Source organism: Parasteatoda tepidariorum, chromosome 5 (assembly GCF_982258835.1).
Source record: "Parasteatoda tepidariorum strain Cologne lab strain chromosome 5, Ptep-v5.0, whole genome shotgun sequence".
NCBI lineage: Eukaryota > Metazoa > Arthropoda > Arachnida > Araneae > Theridiidae > Parasteatoda > Parasteatoda tepidariorum.
The window spans coordinates 2,083,664-2,103,420 of NC_141759.1; the positions used below are offsets into that span (position 1 = coordinate 2,083,664).

At 37.7% G+C, this 19,757-nt stretch overlaps 1 protein-coding gene across 1 annotated transcript; it reads right to left on the bottom strand.

Annotated features, from left to right (window-relative positions):
- Positions 1-9,968: 9,968 nt before the first annotated feature.
- On the bottom strand, positions 9,969-10,754 carry LOC147808484 (innexin inx4-like). The gene has a single exon (XM_087165068.1). It carries the CDS (start codon positions 10,752-10,754, stop codon positions 9,969-9,971), a length of 786 nt encoding a protein of 261 aa, XP_087021194.1.
- Positions 10,755-19,757: the final 9,003 nt, after the last annotated feature.

The following is a 19,757-nucleotide window of genomic DNA, read 5'->3' on the forward strand; positions in this document are numbered from 1 at the left end:
GTTTTGGATAAAATTCATTTCCCAAGCGATCGCGAGCATATTTAAACGATCCGGTACTCGTTTTGAGGAGTATTTCAGGCGTCGGGTAATATTCGTCATTGGAGGCAGTTTTCGCGTAATACGCTTCACCTCCGCGCTTGGCAAACACAGAATTCTCACTTGTCTCATCAATATCATCACTAGTGGGATAAAGCTCACGTCCATCCAGGCTTTTTGTATAGCTTTCGTTGCCAAATGCATCCACGATAAAATATCTAATGTCGTTTTCGTGATCTTCGGACATGTCGGAATCCCCCATTTGAACGTCAGGCTGCGTGTACATTGTACTTGATTTATCAGATTAATGCAGAGTCGCGCCTGTAGGTTTCAAACCTTTATAATACCTTGGATACATGGCTACACCTTTTTCATCGACTGCATAATAACCGTTCAAATTGTCTTTAGCGGGTACTTCTTTCCAAACACGAAAAATGTAATACTCGCTTCCGTTGGCTTTTTTAGGATAAATCTCCTTTCCAGACAAATTGCGCGCATAGTAGTACTCATCGATATTTTTAGGCGCTACTTCGAGATTATGAGAATCTTTGGCATAGATTGGATTTCCCAAGGCATCACGCGCATAGTGTTCCACACCACCGATTTCAAGGTAAGTTTCATCGCCATTTTCATCTTTAGGATACAAGGGTTGTTTGGATGTCAAGTCGAATGGATACACGATTAAATCGTCTTTGGTAAACAAATATTGCGGAATTCCATCTGCGTTTTTTGGAATGTATTCAACTGTACGCAATATTCCATCGACTATAGATTGATAGGAGGGATAACAGTTAAATTTTTCATTTAAAATTAAAAATGGGAGATGAAAGGGATTAGGGAAATAAATGCCTTCTGTATCGATAGTCGCGTAACGCACAACCATCGGTATGATGGTTGATTCAAAATGTTCATCTGGTTCATGCGCCGTGTCCATCGGGGGCAGTGCAGGTGTATCTTTTGATGGATTCAAAGAATTTTCAATTTTGTTTGTGGGGACAGGTGTTTCTTCGAAAGGAGTTGCAGTGTCATCGGCTGGTGGTTCGAATGAAGAATTTGCAGTATCACTGGCTGGTGGTTCGACGGAAGGATTTGCAGTGTCATCGGCTGGTGGTTCTTTAGAAGAATTTGCAGTATCACTGGCTGGTGGTTCGACGGAAGGATTTGCAGTGTCATCGACTGGTGGTTCTTTAGAAGAATTTGCAGTATCACTGGCTGGTGGTTCGACGGAAGGATTTGCAGTGTCATCGACTGGTGGATTTTCGGAAGGATTTGCAGTATCACTGGCTGGTGGTTCGACGGAAGGATTTGCAGTGTCATCGACTGGTGGTTCTTTAGAAGAATTTGCAGTATCACTGGCTGGTGGTTCGACGGAAGGATTTGCAGTGTCATCGACTGGTGGTTCTTTAGAAGAATTTGCAGTATCATCGGCAGGTGGTTCTTTAGAAGAATTTGTAGTATCACTAGCTGGTGGTTCAACGGAAGGATTTGCTGGTGGATTTTCGGAAGGATTTGCAGTGTTATCGGCAGGTGGTTCTTTAGAAGAATTTGCAGTATCACTGGCTGGTAAATCTTCAAAAGAATTTGCTGGTGGATTTTCGGAAGAATTTGTGGAGTCATTTGCCGGTAGTTCTTTGGAAGAGTTTTCAGTTTCATCCATTGGTTCTTCCTCAGAAGTATTTGGCGCGTCATTTGCTAATGGTTCTCCCGAAGAATTTGCAGTTTCATTTATTGGTGGTTCTTCAGAAGGGTTTCCAGCGTCATTAGCTGGTGGTTCTTCGGAAGGGTTTCCAGCGTCATTAGCTGGTGGTTCTTCAGAAGGGTTTTCAGTGTCGTCCATTGGATCTTCTCCATTTGAACGACGCTTTTTTGGAGCAGGAATCGCAAAAGTGGAATAATCATCGCTTTTTACTTCGAGTTCATCAGGTTCTATCATGAGTGGTCTACGGCGATGTTTCGCATTGTCAAAAGCTATATCGGGATTCATCACCGGAATGATTGAATTTGGAACGTCATGCCATACTTTACCTCCGACCATACCTAATTCGGAATCATTGGGGACAGCCTCAAGTCTCTCCAATCTAGCCTTTCGACGTCGCTTTAGAATGGGTTGACTTTGATCACGTCCAATATTCATACCTTTATTTATGTTTAAGAAAGATGATTGTGATACTGTTATGTGTGATTATGGTTTTTGTTGGCTGGAATCATCGGTTTTATAGAGCCTATATAAACCTTTCATGGTATACATTATACAAAAACGTTATGCCTAAAGAGTGGCGATTGTATATGATTCAAGAAAAACCTCTGGGATGGATCGTTTAATCATCGGCACGTTGATGGCTACAGCTGCTTATACGACAGGCGTTATTACGTTATGCATGCTAATAACAAGAAAGTGGTATTTATTGCTATTTTTTATCATAAATATATTAATATTTATTTTTTTCTTCTTCAGCTACATCAAAAAGTGGTTGTTTTTGGAATGGTTTAGTGATGTATTTGATCTGTGTTATTGGTTTTGCAAAGCGAGACAATGGTGGCAGACTCCTTAACTCTCATGAGCTTAAGAAATTTTTTTTCGTAGACTGAATTAAGAAAATTTTGATGAGCTGAGATGATCTAAGACTCGACGCTAGTAAGTAGTGAGGGCTCCATAAATTTCGATGAGCTGAGATTATCGAGACTCAACGGCTGACTGAAATTATTCATGATACAACATTTGTAAGTTGTAAGGGCTTTGGAAAGTTTTGCTGAGCCTAGATATTGAAGACTCCACTGTCGCAAGTTGTGAAGGTTCCAAACAAGGCTATGGACGTTTGAGCTTGAGCCAATATTGTATAAGATTGAGAGCTTCAAGAAATTCTAAAGTTGCGAGTTGGAGGGCTTCAAGAAATTCTGACGAGACTGAGATCATCAAGACTCAACGTCTGACTTTAACCTACGACGTTAAAAAAAAAAAAAAAAAAAAAAAAAAAAAAAAAAAAAAAAAAAAAAAATTTTTTTTTTTTTTTTTTTTTTTTTTTTTTTAACGAAGCTATTGACGTTTGAACTTGGACCAGTATTATCTAAAGTTGTGAGCTCCGAGAAATTCTAAAGTTGCGAGGCCCCAGAAAATCTAAAGTTGTGAGCTCCGAGAAATTCTAAAGTTGCGAGGCCCCAGAAATTCTAAAGTTGCGAGGCCCCAGAAATTCTAAAGTTGCGAGGCCCCAGAAATTCTAAAGTTGCGAGGCCCCAGAAATTCTAAAGTTGCGAGTTGGAGGGCTTCAAGAAATTCTGATAAGACTGAGATCATCAAGACTCAACGTCTGACTTTAACCTGCAACGTCAAAAAAAAAAAAAAAAAAAAAAAAAAAAAAAAAAAAAAAAAAATTTTTTTTTTTTTTTTTTTTTTTTTTTTTTTTTTTTTTTTTTTTTTTTAACGAAGTTATTGACGTTTGAACTTGGACCAGTATTATCTAAAGTTGTGAGCTCCGAGAAATTCTAAAGTTGCGAGGCCCCAGAAAATCTAAAGTTGTGAGCTCCGAGAAATTCTAAAGTTGCGAGGCCCCAGAAATTCTAAAGTTGCGAGGCCCCAGAAATTCTAAAGTTGCGAGGCCCCAGAAATTCTAAAGTTGCGAGCTGGAGGGCTTCAAGAAATTCTGATAAGACTGAGATCATCAAGACTCAACGTCTGACTTTAACCTGCAATGTCAAAAAAAAAAAAAAAAAAAATTTTTTTTTTTTTTTTTTTTTTTTTTTTTTTTTTTTTAACGAAGCTATTGACGTTTGAACTTGGACCAGTATTATCTAAAGTTGTGAGCTCCAAGAAATTCTAAAGTTGTGAGCTCCAAGAAATTCTAAAGTTGTGAGCTCCGAGAAATTCTAAAGTTGTGAGCTCCGAGAAATTCTATAGTTGTGAGCTCCGAGAAATTCTAAAGTTGCGAGGCCCCAGAAATTCTAAAGTTGCGAGGCCCCAGAAATTCTAAAGTTGCGAGTTGGAGGGCTTCAAGAAATTCTGATAAGACTGAGATCATCAAGACTCAACGTCTGACTTTAACACGCAACGTCAAAAAAAAAAAAAAAAAAAAAAAAAAAAAAAAAAAAAAAAAAATTTTTTTTTTTTTTTTTTTTTTTTTTTTTTTTTTTTTTTTACTTTGTCGTTTGAACTTCCATCAATTCATTACTGGCTGTTTCGACAAATCCATGTTCCATTGCTACACGGTCAATATACTCAACCGTTTTCTTGAAATTTTGTTCGAGTAAAGTTTCAAGATTTGGATAAACGTCATCGCCACGCTTAATCAATTGCATTATGTCAGTTTCATCATCAATTATAGTCTTTAAATCATATCGGACGTAGTAAAGCAAAAGTTGAAAAATTGCACTTGCTCTTGATTTAACATCTATTTCGCTTAAACGTTTCAATTTTTCTCGTATTTCGAGCAATAAATCCTGTGGAATTGAGGGAATGCGTTTCCATTTAAAGTGTGAATACAATGAAAACACGTTTTGATAAAATATTATAAACAATTGGGTCAATTGAGCCACGGTAATTTTGCTATTTTCAACAGCATCATATTTCTTTTGCAATCGTTCAAATTCCATTCTCCAATTTTCATTTTTTATTTCCTCATCTGCTTCCATGCGCTTGCGTTTTCCTTTTACCTCTGGCTTTAAATTTGAAAAGTTTTCATTTAAGTGAGTAATTTCTTTTCGTAAGTTTTTAACTTCCAACGTCAAGTTTGAATGTTCGCGTCGCAAATTAACATTATCCTTCTCTACTATTTTAATGTGTTCTTGTAGTTTGCTGGCACCAGGATACTGTACACTCGTATAAATTTTTAATTGTTCGTGGTTAAGTTCCTTTTCACTTTGTAGAGCTCTTATTTCCATGTTCTTTTTGTCGATGTTTTCGTTTAGCATATCGATATCCCGACGCAATTTTGAAACAGATTCGGAAACTGATCTCTCGTTTATTTTTTGCGTCAGTGTTTTTTCCGCGTCACGTAATTTTTGCAATTCCTCAAACATTGCTTTTTGCGCACTAGTGTTTTTCTCATTCGTTTCTTGGAGAGTAACGTTTTCTTGAGTCAATTTTTCGAGAGCGGTTTTACAATTGTCAAATTCAATGTCTTTTCCCTTTAAATACTTTTTGTCGTTTTCCCTTTCTTGGGTCAAATTTTTTATATCCTCATTCATTGTTTTGAGATTGTCATTATATTTTTTAATTTCATCGTTTTTCTTTTTTATTTGCCCCTTTAGCTTTTCGTTTTCTTGGGCCCAGTTTTGTGTTTTGTCATTTTTTGTTTTGAGATCGAAATTACATTTCTCAATTTCCTTGGTTTTCGCTTCTATTTGCTCTTGCAACTCTTTCAGTTTTTGGAGATGAGTATCGGTCAAATTCTGCAGTTGATCGCTTCCTTCTTTCTCGAGTTTTTCCTTTTCTCGTTTTAAAGTCTCATCGAATTGTGATTGCAATGATGCTACTGCTTGTGTCAACCCTTCCTTTTCTACAGTCAAAATATTTACAGTTTCGGTCAAACCCTGTATTTTCCGACCTTGTGCTTCAATGGTTGCCCAATGTTCAATAATTGTTTCTTGTTTCATTTCATTTTCCTCTTTTAATGCAGAGAGAGATTCAACTATGGAATCTTCACACACTTGCATTTTTTCCGTTTCCAATTCTTGCGATAGTTTGATGTTGTCTGCTTTCAAATTGCTTACAGTGGTATTCAATTGACTGATATTGTTTTTCAGCGACGCAATGTTATTATTAAGTTGTTCAATTTCATTACTACAATCGTCATATTGTGTTTTCAATTCCTTTTCCTTAACGTTTTTAGCGTTTTCGAGTTCAGTAATTTTATCCTTGTACGACTTTACTTTTTCTTCTATAGACTGTTTCAATGTATAGAGTTTAGACACCCATTCAGATATATTACTAGAAAATTGCGTGTCATAGACATTTTCCAAAGCATCTTTCAATACTTTTACATTAGACCTGTACAGAGTAAATTGTTTATTCTGAGTGTTAAATTGTTTTTTCTCTTCCAACATTTTGGTTTGGATTTTGGCCCCCCATTCACTCATAGGGTTAGAAAAATCCTCGCTATGGACATGTTCCAAGACACCTCTCAATGTTTCTAAATGGGTTGTATAGTACTTTAATTCATTTTCAATTGATTCGTGTTGATTTTTTATTTCAAACATTTTGTTTTGGATATGATCACCCCATTGATTCAAGGTGTCAGGAAATGTGTCACCATAGACATTTTTCAAAACACCTTTCAATATTGCTAAATTGTCAATATAGAGATTTAATTCGTTATTCACTGATTGGCATCGATTGTTTAAATTTGTAACTTTTTCTCTGATTGGCGACTCCCATTGGTTCAGATCCTCAGGGAGTGTCTCGTGTAAAACGTCTTCCAAAACATTTTTCAACGTTTGTATGTCTTCATTCTGTTCTGGTACACTTTCGATGGCCAATTGGGCGGTACTCGGTAAGGCCTGTTGCACCGACGATTCATTTTCAATAAACATGGAATCAGAATTGGACTGAGCTTCTGGTGGTTCCTCAATCTGGGGTCTTTCAATCCACTGCAGTTGCAGGGTCTCCAAACGTGCCTGTAGATCCATGAAACGTGATTGAATATAATTTTGTAAATGGTCAGTTTGGTTCAGTGTGCCCATGCGTTCATGGATAGACGAAAGCGTCGCTTGTACGTCTTGCCGCAACGCATTATTGGTCGTTACTAAATTCATATTTTCATCCTCCAAAGGTTTAAAAAGTAACATTAAATCTAGTCTAGGTTCAGTCTCCTCACTCGTTATCATGGGTATTTCGACTAGAAGCCGTTGCGCCATACTGTTTCTAACCCGGTGATATTGACCCATCATATCCGTTTGGAATTTTTTGTATCGTTCAATCAGCTCAATCAGTTGCTCTTGCCAATTCTCTCCGTATCCAATCTCTGCAAAATGCATTTTTAAATACTGAGTAATTTTGGAATCCTTATCGATGCGAGCCAGTTGAGTATTGCTTTCTGTGAGATGCTGTTGCAACTCGTCGATGCGATTGGACAAATGGACGACCGGTAAATTATTACCCAATCCCGTAGATACTTTTTGCAACAATTCTCTCGCCAGTCCCATAATATTTTGCTGGCTGCGACTAATTTCAGTTTCCAATTCAGTGTAGGCTACACCTGCTGTGACATAAGTTTTCAATTTTGTTTTGAGCGATTCGAAATGAGCCTCTACTTTAAACATGCCCAACATTTCAGTCATTTCTTCGTGTGTAATGATACGATTCATCAGTCCTTCGAGTTTTTGATACAGCGCGTCGCCAATGAGTTGCACGTTGAAAGTGGGCAACCTTGACATTAAATTGTCAAATTTTTCATCTTTATCCTTTTCAAGTTTCGACAGCAAGAGATTCATTTTTTCCTCGTGTTCTTTGGATGTCGAAAACTCTTTCGACCATTCATCTTTAAAATTGACCAACATCTCCTTGAGAGCAGTCTTCCATTCGCTCCTGTGGATATCCGTCAAACGCTCAGGCTCCATATTTTCTCGTAATTTTTTATTCTCCTCTCCAACACCGGCAATTTGATTCCGTAGACGCGAATTTTCCATTTCATGGTCTTTCAGTTTGGCTGTCATAGACTCGACCTCTTCTTTCATTTGATTCTCTAGCTCTGCATTTCTCTTTTCATAGCATTTCAGTTGGGCTTTCATAGACTTGACCTCGTCTTGTAATGACTCGAGTTGATTTTCAATATTCAGCTTCTCCCCTTCCAATGCGTCGACTCTGTCTTTGAAATGATTCTTGGACGCTTTCAAATTTTTTATAGTTTCGTCCCAGTTTGACGTTTCGACAGACACCTGGCATACGCGTGGCTCCTCGGATGTGTCCACGTGACACATCTGAAGCAAAAAATCCAAAAAACTCTTGCTGTGTCGATACAGTTCGGGATGGCGTTCCACCAAAGGTTGACTCATGACGAATGCCTCGGAAATGTCACGGGACACATTCCTTTTCAACGTTTGCACGTGCTGCAAATGCACCAAGTCGTTCGGATTCCTTTGGGATTGTAAAATCGCCGCCACTAATGATTTAAAGACCATCTTGTTTCAACGGATCCATTTAAAAGTTGATACACTTGCAACAAATCGTTTTTAATGTGTCTATGTGGTTCTGTTTTTTGAATCGACAACCAATCCAATAAGGCCATCAAGATCCTTTTGTAACGTTCCAAATTGCTCTCGTAAAACTGACATCCAAACGTCCGCCAAGTAAGGATATCTTTAAAGAGTGGAAACCAGTTGCGGCACAGGGTTAATTTGGAAGTGGGTACAAAACAGCAAGCCTTATTATTCGCGTCCAAGTACCATTCTTTGGTGTAGCTAATAATCATCAAAGATACGTATTCTACTTTACCGTTTATCAATCGAAAGGCAATCCCCACGGGGTGCTCATTGCCGAAAGTGATTTGACACGTGTAAAAGTCTGGTGGCGGGAGATGCGGAAGAGGTACAAAGTGTTCCGTGCGTTCTGCAATTTGAAACAATCTTTTTCCAAAGAGTGCGCAGGGATCGCGACCATGATGTCTTACCGTGTCCCTTTGAACCATCGCGAAAGCCAGGGCATACCACGTACTTATAACGTTGATATCTCTTGTATTGCGTTTAAAATGCCTCATCAGTGCCGCTGTATTTATGTCAAACATACATTTGGATGTGTGTAAAACGCAACACTCTAAGAATGTCTTTAATGCTTCAAAGGCCTTTGTCTTTCTCGCACGCTTCCAAATTTTTTTAAATGGATTCCTTGTGGTCACAATGTACAGGGTTTCTCTGTCAAACACTGAAAATATTACGGATGATCGTGGGAAAAACGACAAGAGAATGCTGTGCTCTGTAGGTGTAGCGTTTGAGTTTGCAGGCATGACAAACATCAGAGGGGTTCCAACATATCGTACTTGGAGTGGACGATTGCTTGCCTCGACCAACATGCAAGTACTACGAGGAATGTCTATAGGATTGCAGTCCCCTCCAAAGTGTTTCAAGACAATAACTGGATTCGTGAAGCGCACGGCGAGAAAAGTAAAACTTTTGTGTTGATTGCCACTCACGCACAAAACGTCAGACAGCACTTCATGACTGATATCATATTGAGCCAATTCTGGGCCAGCAGGCAACACTATAATGGCATTTGGAGGATTGGGGGCCTCTGATGATTCAGTGGATGCGTTTTGTCTCTCGTTGGAAGAGGCGACGGGTGGTTGGGTGTCCATCGAATCGAGTGGCAATTCTCGAGACACTGGTTCGGATTGTAAATTTTCCACATCTGGAGAGATGATGAGTGGTAACTCGTCGTGGGCTGGATCAGACTCTAACGCTTCAGCGTTTAAAACAGATAAATTCTCGTGCGTTGGATCAGGTGATTCGACAGACTCTGCTTCCATGGATAACTCGTCATGCGATGGATCAGACTGTACCGCTTCAGCGTTTGAAACAGGTAAATCTTCATGCGTTGGATCAGGTGGCTCCGCTTCCATATCTAGAGGAGGTAAATCCTCATACAAGGCATCAGGTGATTCGGCTCGCCCAGCTTCCATATTTAGAGGTGGTAAATCTTCATACACTGCATCATATGATTCGACTCGTTCCGCTTCCACCAAAAAATCTTCATTCTCAAAAATAATCTCTTCATCAATGAACACAACGCCTTGCCCACGGGGAAAAGACATTGCTTTTTTTAAATATATATGCTTCAAAGCAGAATTTCTACGTTGAATGCTCATCGAGGTTTAGGATTTGAAAGGATCCACTCGCCATGTGCTCTGAAAGTTATAAAGACAATTTGAAAAAAAAAAAAAAAAAAAAAAAAAAAAAAAAAAAAAAAAAATTTTTTTTTTTTTTTTTTTTTTTTTTTTTTTTTTTCGTTGTTAGCTTTCGATGAAAGCTTCCATGCTGACATACAACGGATTCTTCAAATGTGCATTTCGCCATTGGTTTTTCAAGTTCTGCTTTGCATGCCAAGTTTTTGCTTCAGCTTTTGCAATGTTTAGACACCACCAAACGTTTATCCCCTCTTTTCCCAAACGTATAGCTTGGTAAAGGCGATATAGCAACATATACACGTGAAATACAATCAATGTCGGGAAAATGCCATACACGATCCAAAACACTTTTCTGTACACGCTATTCAAAGGCAGCAAACATCTAAATTTTCCTGTAGTGATTCCTCCTCCAGAATAATAATCATAGTTGCATGAAGCCATTTCGGGAAATAATAAGGATATGGTATTCCAATGCCAATCAGACTGCGACCAAGCGTAGTTGAAAAAAATATTCAAAATTATCGGAATCAAAACATTTTGCGCGAGGTAAACACATTCTAATCCAAACACTTTCCAAAACAAGCGGTTTCCTTGAGATACCTGAATAATTTTAAAAACTCTCACGGAATCATCTGTGGTTTTGATTTCGTGTGTAATTTCTGTCATAAATTTAGACATTTGATTCGACCAAATACGAAAGGGATAATGAAACATAAACGCCAGCAATAAAAGTACCACCGATACCCATTGATAGTAATTGTGATTTAAAATTCCACTTGAAGACTCTGTAAAAGTACTATTAATGAAGCATTTAGTGTCCAACAATTCTTGGTGGACACGATGCCCATCTACTTGACAGATGATGTTGCTACCGAAAAATTGTCTGGTCATGGCAAGTCCAAAGCAAAACAAGAAAACATTTCGTACATGTATTTGTTGCACGTCAATCAATACGCTAAAGCTCTTTTGTGGAACCTGGGAGCGTTTCCATTTCAGCAGTTGCGTAACGTTAAACATGATTGCTTGTTTTGAATGTGTAATAAAGTAAAAAATATGAATCTACAGATGCTAATGATTGGCGTACTCTTGGTAGTAGTGTTTATAGGATTTTTGTCCTTTGCGTATTCAGCGTATGGAATGTATTACAGTACTGCAACTGCAACCACGGGAGCGGCTTTGATCAGTTCGCATCAAATGCACTATATCATACAACTGATTACATATCTCGTATCGTTTGGTGTGGGTGCAACAATGTTTTATACTAGAAAGCGCTGATGAGTAAAAAGAGACCTTGATGCTGTAGCTGGATGGTTCATCAACAAGTAACCAGTTTGACAAACGTAAAACTTTTAAGCATAATAAAAAAAAAAAAAAAAAAAAAAAAAAAAAAAAAAAAAAAAAAAAAAAAAAAATTTTTTTTTTTTTTTTTTTTTTTTTTTTTTTTTTTTTTTTTTTTTTTTTTCAAGACTTGACGCTTGATCTTAATTGAAAACATTTGAATAACTGTAGACGGGTTCCCAAATTTTATAAACTGGGTTTGTAAAGTTGATACACAATTGGCTCGTTACAAGTCTTGCATTCAAAAATCTGGAAATTAGAATGGTTCTTGCAACTCTTTTCAGTGCACGAAGGACATTTCTTTTCAAAACCCTGATGCAATGTCAGTTGTTTGCTAAGCTGGAAGCATCCGCTGCAAGAATGTTTTCGTTTATATGATTCACACTCGCAAATGCAGTAACAATAACTTTTACAATCTTTGCAAGCAATACCATCCACAGATTCACGAGGTATTTCAAAACATTTCATATCACAACAATACATGGCCATGATGACGAATATATTCAGAGGTGGAATGAATTGATTAAGACTCAACGCTTGACTTTAAACAATAAGGTTTAAAAAAAAAAAAAAAAAAAAAAAAAAAAAAAAATTTTTTTTTTTTTTTTTTTTTTTTTTTTTTTTTTTTTTTTAATTTGTGTTATCAAATTTGTCGTCGTCATCTCTAACATTGTAATCATACTGTCTCATATAATCAGTAGCCAGACTAATAGCATCAAGCTTTGGTCCGCAATATCTCACACTATCCATAGGTAGTAATGCATTCAAATACATAAATGTGCCCATATCCAGAGTCGCTATTTTTGTTTGCCATCCATGAACTTTTTCTGCGGGTTCATTCAAATGCTCGTGGTAAAATTCCGTTTTCAAATATAGTTTCATCTGTGTAATAGGTATCTCGAAATGCTTGGGTGGTAAATTGTGCCAGTCCTTAAAGGGTGATTGAGGTAATGCCCAATTTTTCAAAACTTCGTTAAACGTGAAAGACGTTAGAGAATCCTTTTTTGCGACCACAGCGTAATCGTGGTTTTCCTCATAGGTGGCAGCAAAGTACAAAGAATACGGTACACACTCTCCATTGTAATGCATCCATTGAATCTTTGCAACGTAATCAATATTTGTAGGCCACCTAATAGTCGGTAGTTCCATCTTTTAACAAGTAGTGATGAGAGAATGTCCAACAAGTAGTGATGAGAGAATTTCCAACAAGTAGTAGTGATGAGAGAATAGCATATGAATCCTGGGTTGATCGCGCAAGCTTTTAAACAGTGCTTTAAAAAAAAAAAAAAAAAAAAAAAAAAAAAAAAAAAAAAAAAAAAAAAAAAAAAAAAAAATTTTTTTTTTTTTTTTTTTTTTTTTTTTTTTTTTTTTTAGCAAGATCCTATCCGTCTTTGTGATCGAGTAGCAAACTCTTCATAGTCAGAAAAGCTGACTCTGTAGGTATGGTAACGCTTCTTCTTAAACGTATTATTCCATCGTCAACCATATATGTCCTTGTTGTCAAATATCCAATTCTTTGGTACTTTTGCAACACAACAGTCTCATTTCCCTCTGTAGATAATTGCAATTCAATTTGTCCTTCGTATCCAAGGGGAAAGAATTCATTGTGTACTTTAACACCTTTTAATTGGTTGCAGAATTTAGCTGCTTCATTTGGTCGCAGTTTAATTATTCTTTCTATTTTTACAGTTTCAATTTTTCCAGGGTTTAAAATGATTTCTCTATTTGGCAAATGCAATGGATCTTCATCGAACCACAATAAAAACTCTGTTTCTTCTTCGGGAATTTGATTTTCTACCTCAGCTTGGCCGTTTAACTCTTGTTCAGTCGTGTGATTTTGCACTTTATCCTTTTCCTCGTTGAGCAAGTGTAATATACGTTCCGACATCTTCCAAGTAGTGATGAGAGAATGTCCAACAAGTAGTGATGAGAGAATAGCATATGGATCCCGGGTTGATCGCGCAAGCTTTTAAACAGAGCTTACAAAAAAAAAAAAAAAAAAAAAAAAAAAAAAAAAAAAAAAAAAAAAAATTTTTTTTTTTTTTTTTTTTTTTTTTTTTTTTTTTTTTTTTTTTTTTTTTTTTACAATTTCAATGTTTTGCTTAATAGATGTTGGAAGCTTTCGCTACTCATGACATCTGTAAAATGTAACGCGTTCAATACATCCATTTCAATAACAGTTTTACCATCCATCAAGCGTCCCTTGTAATCTACATACAACCCTTGTAAATTGAAAACCATCTTTGAATAACTGTAGCCGGGTTCCCAAATTTTACACGTTTTACTGAGCGCATCGTTTGAAGTTTTGGCATGTGCCAATGCTTGCACTGCGTCCAATCCATCCCAAAACGAACTTTTAACGTACATGTCTTCCTGATAACCAATGCACCCAAACATTTGATACAAGTGTTCATAACTGCCTTTGGCACCCGATTTAACCATAGACACCAGACATCCATTGGTTTCTTCAGCTTTTTGCTTAAACGTTTCAAAAGATCCCCTTCCAAACTCGCTCAACATGTCCATTTCTTTCAGCGTCAAACCGAAACATATTTCGTTTTGCAACACCTCCAAATAAAATAATCTCAGACGGTCAATGTATTCAAACGTTTTCTGGGATCCATAATGGTCGTACAACACTTTAAACGTAGTATGTAAATTTTTCGCCTTGAAAGGTAAAAAATCAATCTCCTCATACTTTAAGAAATAGACCACCAGCATGTCCTGGTTGGGCGTCAGCTTTGGGCCCTGCATGACAAAACAACCCAAAGAATATTCGGAATTTAAAATGGTGGCGGCTTCGGCTTGCGACAAACCATTGGGTATCACGTACAAGTTGCATTCATCCCCATCGAAATCACCATTAATAGCTTGCAAAATAGTTAATGGAATTCCAAAACAATCATATTCCCATCCAGGAGACGAAACGTACAACCCTACAAAATTACCGGGTTGTAGGGAGGGCATACGATTCAAAATGATCCATTTCTTATGCAAGTTGAATGATTTTACAATGTGGATAGGTAATCGGATTTCGTTGGGCCGTAACGTGGCGTCCGGAACAATCATGCCCCGCATGGACAAGGTGCATCGCTTGCCAAATCCATGATATCTCATGATGGTGTATTTGCCACCCGATCTGCGTGCTATGCTCCCGTAATTCAATGGCGTTTCCAAGATATCCATCAACATTTTGTCTACTTTTACCTTGGGTTGAACCACTTTGGTGCGTTGCGTCATGGGTTTACCTTGTACAAATTTCATGACTTTTTCATACGTGAGTGTGGATTTGACTTGCCAATAAATGGGATCGGGAAGAATTAAAAAATCTTGATTCGATACTATACGAAACTTGTCCAACGTGCGTTTCAACACGGGTAAAGCAAACGTATACCCAGGCGTGGGGACTGCAATCGATTGGACGGGGTAGGACCGAATACTACCATCATAATAAAACTGCTTACAACATACTGTCCACGACACCTTTGTAAATTTTAATGTATCTTTGCAAACTAAACATTTGGTTTCGTTGGTGTGACTCTTGCGCCATGCTTTTAAAATTTCAATTACATCCTCAGGATGGTATTGAATAGGGCAATCTTGTAAAGACAAGAGAGATATCTTGTAATTATCAATCGCCATGGAACGTTATCGACGACGAAGAAATGGTTCCGAGTATTATTCCAAAGATAAGAAGGGTTTTTTAAAGAGATTAGGTGGTGAGGTGTATGCCCGTGACAAGTACGGAAACCAAATATATCCAGACTGTCAAGATTATATATTTGCTCGTGACAAGCGGTTTGAAGAGTTTTACGCTAGTGACGTTGATGGAAACGAGTATTATCCTCTTCGAAACAAGAAAAGCTGTTTAATACAACAAGGACAAAGTGTCAAAATTGCAAAAATGTATGACGGCACACAACGTTATCCGGTGGACAAACACGGTAACGAGTATTACTTATTGCATGAAGGGAAACCGTTTTTATTGCGAAAAAGCGATGGTACGCCGTATTTGGCAAAAAATCATAAAGGTATTTCAATGATTCCTTGGAATTTTTTGCTAGAGTACGTAAAAGATGATACTCCGTATCTCTATTGCAAAGACTCTACAGGTAACGGCGTGTATGTACGTGGTTCAGAGTTGCCAGCAGGTCTCGAAATGTTGTGTGATTGCATATGCCGGTTGACGTTATCTCAACCCTCCTTAATCCCTTGTTGCCTGCGATGTGTTGTTTAATATTTACGTTGTCTTGGCATCGAGAGATTATCCAAATTCTTCATCATTTAAATTTTGCAAGTTGCGACAGCTCCAAAAAATTCTGATGAGGTGGGAACATTGAGACTTGCCTTAAAAGCACAACGTCAAAAAAAAAAAAAAAAAAAAAAAAAAAAAAAAAAAAAAAAAAAAAAAAAAAAAAAATTTTTTTTTTTTTTTTTTTTTTTTTTTTTTTTTTTTTTTTTTTTTTTTTTTTTTTTTTTTTTTTTTAGAATTGTTGTCTTGTGTGTAGCTCGTCTTGTGCCCTTGAGCAGTTTTCTAAATGCTGTCGAGTCTCAATAATTTTTGTGCTCATCGGGATGTTTTGAAACTCTCACCCCTTGCAAATGGATTTTAGGATTCTATTGTCCTACGCAAGTTTCTAATGATGATGTGATCATAATACACAATTGCAGATTCCACTTTTCGTTTTTTGTTTGTCAAATCTTCAAACGTTGCGCTTCTTTTGCTTTTGTTTTCTTCTTGCAAGATACTGTTTTCAAATGTCAAGGGCTCATCCTCTTGATCCAATATACTATTGTGACGTACCGATCCCAATTGTAAATCAGATTTACGGTATTCGCTAAATTCCTCCTCAAACTTTACAATTAAATCTGCCTCTGGAGTTGTGTTATTTTTGGTATTTTTCAGAAATTGACGCACAGCTGATCGAAGATCCGTCATGGTGGTAATGTGATCATCGCTCATTTGCACATCCATATGCGTTTTAAACTGATTGTAAACATCCGTATTAAACAAATACATTTGAGTATATTCCACTACACTGGGTGGCTCGTCTCGATAATGCAGCAACCCATCTTTAATACTCATGTGTTTTTTCAAGTGATACAAGAGTATTAAAAAACATCCCACAAATGATCTTTCGACGGCATATTCATCTTTTCCATATCGATTCAGCTGCACTTGTTCCGAAGTTGTTTTCGGTGGCTTGTTGACAAATCGCGACAAAAAGGGAATGGCTGTGACGCGATCTTGAAATGCTTCAGTGGCTTGACAATCTGGTACGTTGTTGGTCGACGTAAACAGCTTGGCAGTGGGTATGCCTCCTTGACTGGCCTCATACATGTTTCGAAAGGTTACGCAAGAATTTCCCGTAATTTGTTTGACACGATTTTCGTTCAATTTACCTTCCAGTTCTTCGGATGTCACGATGCGACAGTTGAAAATGGTCGAAGCCAAGTCGGGAGTCGCGTTACCCGCGGCATTGCTGGGTTTCAAATTGTCCGATTGGATACAATGGTAATAGCCTCCAAACACGCGACCCAGAATCTCAAAGAGTTTGCTCTTTCCGTTGGATGTTTTGCCTTTGCACACGAAAAATTTTCTCTCATAATTGGTGGCAATGAAAATGCTCGCCAGCACATCGCACAAGTACATGAGCAAATCGTGTTCAAATGCAGTGTACTTGCACAAATGAACGTAAAAATGCATCATGGATTTGGCATAGGGATCGTAAGCAATGTGCGACATTTCTTCTTGAATCATTTCGTGTAACGTGTCAAACAAATCGTCCGTCCGATCCGTAAACAACGCTTTTAAATATTTTAAAAAGAAAAATTTGTCAGTCATCAATTCGTACAATTTTTCCAAATCGGGAGAGTTGTGATACAATTTGATCATTTCTTGCCTGGAAACGTCGATGCCGAGACGCTTATCGGATAAAAACAACTCGGGTACCGTAGCTCCAATGTGTCCAGTCAAGATGTCTAGTAAACCGTCCTGCAAACGGATAAACCACTTGTGACGATCCATTTGAATGTATTTCTGTTCCAGATTCGAATCACTTGTAATGGTAGACGTCACTGCCCTGAGGTTAAATTTCTGAATCGTTTCATCGTCGGGTCCACCCAATTTGCCACACCTCTTGTACTCTTGCAACCACGAAACGATGGATTGCCACAAATTGCTCAGGTGCGATTCCTTTTCACTTTCGCTCGAAATTTCTTTCCACGATTCAATCAAATAATTCCAAATGTACGTCGATGGTTTTCGCAACGAATTGAGCATGCGCAACACCTTGATGGGAAAGTGACTCTCTTGGATGCGTCGATACAGCTCCACCATTTGCTGTGGCGTCGTCACACTCAGAATGGCCCGCTGTGAATCGGTCACAATTTGCTTGAGCTTGTCCTTGTTGCGGACGTAGCGATTGCACAAATTGTTGCCACAAAAATAGATGGTTTCTTCTGTGAAATCCTTCATGGTAACGTTGGTGTGTTCCACATCCACCAGTTCCATGCGATCCAAGAGCGGAAAAAAATCCTTGTCCAAGGTTCCTTTTAAATGCGCCACCATCACCACAGAGGAAGTGTTTAAGCATTTGCACAATGCATAAAACATGGGTAAAAAGTAAATGCCGTCGTTAAACTCCATGATGGTCTTGATGGGATTGGAATCTCTTACAAACCTGTCGTTATTTTCTCGCAATCCTTGATTCATTTTATGAAAAATGGGATTGACATTGGTAGAGTTGGGTGTCAAACGTGCTCCGCGCTCGTACCAACTCTTTAAGGCGGCGTTATTGGTTTCGAAATTGCTTAATAAAAATGTATTGAAATGTAAATAATGATGGCTTTTCAAGAAATGAGTGCCGTCAAACAATAGTTTTTTCCCTTTGAAAATGTATCCCATGGCCGAAGAACTCTTGTATGAAAATGAACAAATGGCTTGAAAATCACTCGATTCATTTGGAATGCATCCAATCAGGGTCGGGTAGGACAATTTATACAAGGCAGGGAAGGGTGTTGCGACGGGCATCATAAAATTCAAAATGTGTTGTCGAATCTGTTGCCTTTCGACAAACAGAAATTTGCGAAAATACGACTCTAGATTGTATTTGACGCGTTTAAATGATTTTTTAATTTTTTCCAGTTGAACATCCAACGGCTTACTGAAATCAATCATGTATTCATTTTTCTCGTCCACGTAATGTATTTGAAGCGCCATGTAGGGTTGTGTGTCGGGTTTGGCTGATCCCGCAAGTGTCATGTTTTGCAAAATATCGAGCGTATAGGTTCCCCTGTTTACAATGGAATATCGTAAGATGGGTTTCAAAGATTCACACAACAGTATGTAATCGTCGTGCGATATGAGAAATTCAGGTAAATGAACGTGAACACCATGCCCGTCGGATCGAGCAGCAATAATATATGTAAAATGGTTAACGTGTGTCAAAAATGTCATTTTGAGGGTGGAATGAATCTCAGGAAGAATGATATCGAACAAGGATTCAGTCGTTTGGCCATCCGCATGGAAATCCAAATCCAAAACCACAGAATGACATTCGGCCGATGCCAAATCCAACGTGCAAGCTATAAATGTATTTGTAAGCACCAATGATGAGCAAAATGGAGATAATCTTGCTTTTTTACATAGGAAATACCACCTGTAATGTTATAGAGGAGGTATACATCGGAGACGGGAGCTTCTTCCACAGTATTGACTCGATGTAGATATATAGACATTGCTCTCGGCTGACGTCTTTATTACACCATCGCAACGCATCAAAGAGATTTTTTTTCAGCCAATCGAGATATAATTCACTAAAAAAAAAAAAAAAAAAAAAAAAAAAAAAAAAAAAAAAAAAAAAAAAAAAAAATTTTTTTTTTTTTTTTTTTTTTTTTTTTTTTTTTTTTTTTTTTTTTTTTAAATCCTGACACAAGCTCTGACGCAATTTTAAGAGCACTGGTAAACGCCACAGCTCAACTTCACGTATGACTTTTAAAATAAAAATATGCAGCCGCTTATTCACAATATCCAGGCGTTTAACATGAGCGTCGATTTGAATTTGTTTAGTTGACGTCGTACATTTAATTTGTTCCACCAAACGTTTAGATATTTCGTTGTAACATATGGGACAAGTCTGATGCTTATTCATCCATAGATTGAGACATGGCACGTGGAACACGTGGTTGCAGGGAGTTTTATAAATTGTCGTAAGTTTAATAAAAGAAACGAAACAAATTGGTCATATCCTCTTCATCTGACGATTCCGAGTCCTCTTCATCTGACGATTCCGAGTGCTCTTCATCCGACGATTCCGAGTATTCTTCATCTGATGATTCCGGGTGATAATCTCGATTATCATGATATTTATCACAGGCAACGTCAAGAAGTAATTCTGGTGTTACGTTCTGTATAAATGAATCTATACAAGTGATTGAAGTTGGATAAACAACAAGTTCTTTATCTTCATCTAAGCACACTACAATCTTTCGTGTCTTTCGATATCTTCGAACTTTTAGATAAAATTCAACTACGTTCACGTCACCGAAATATAT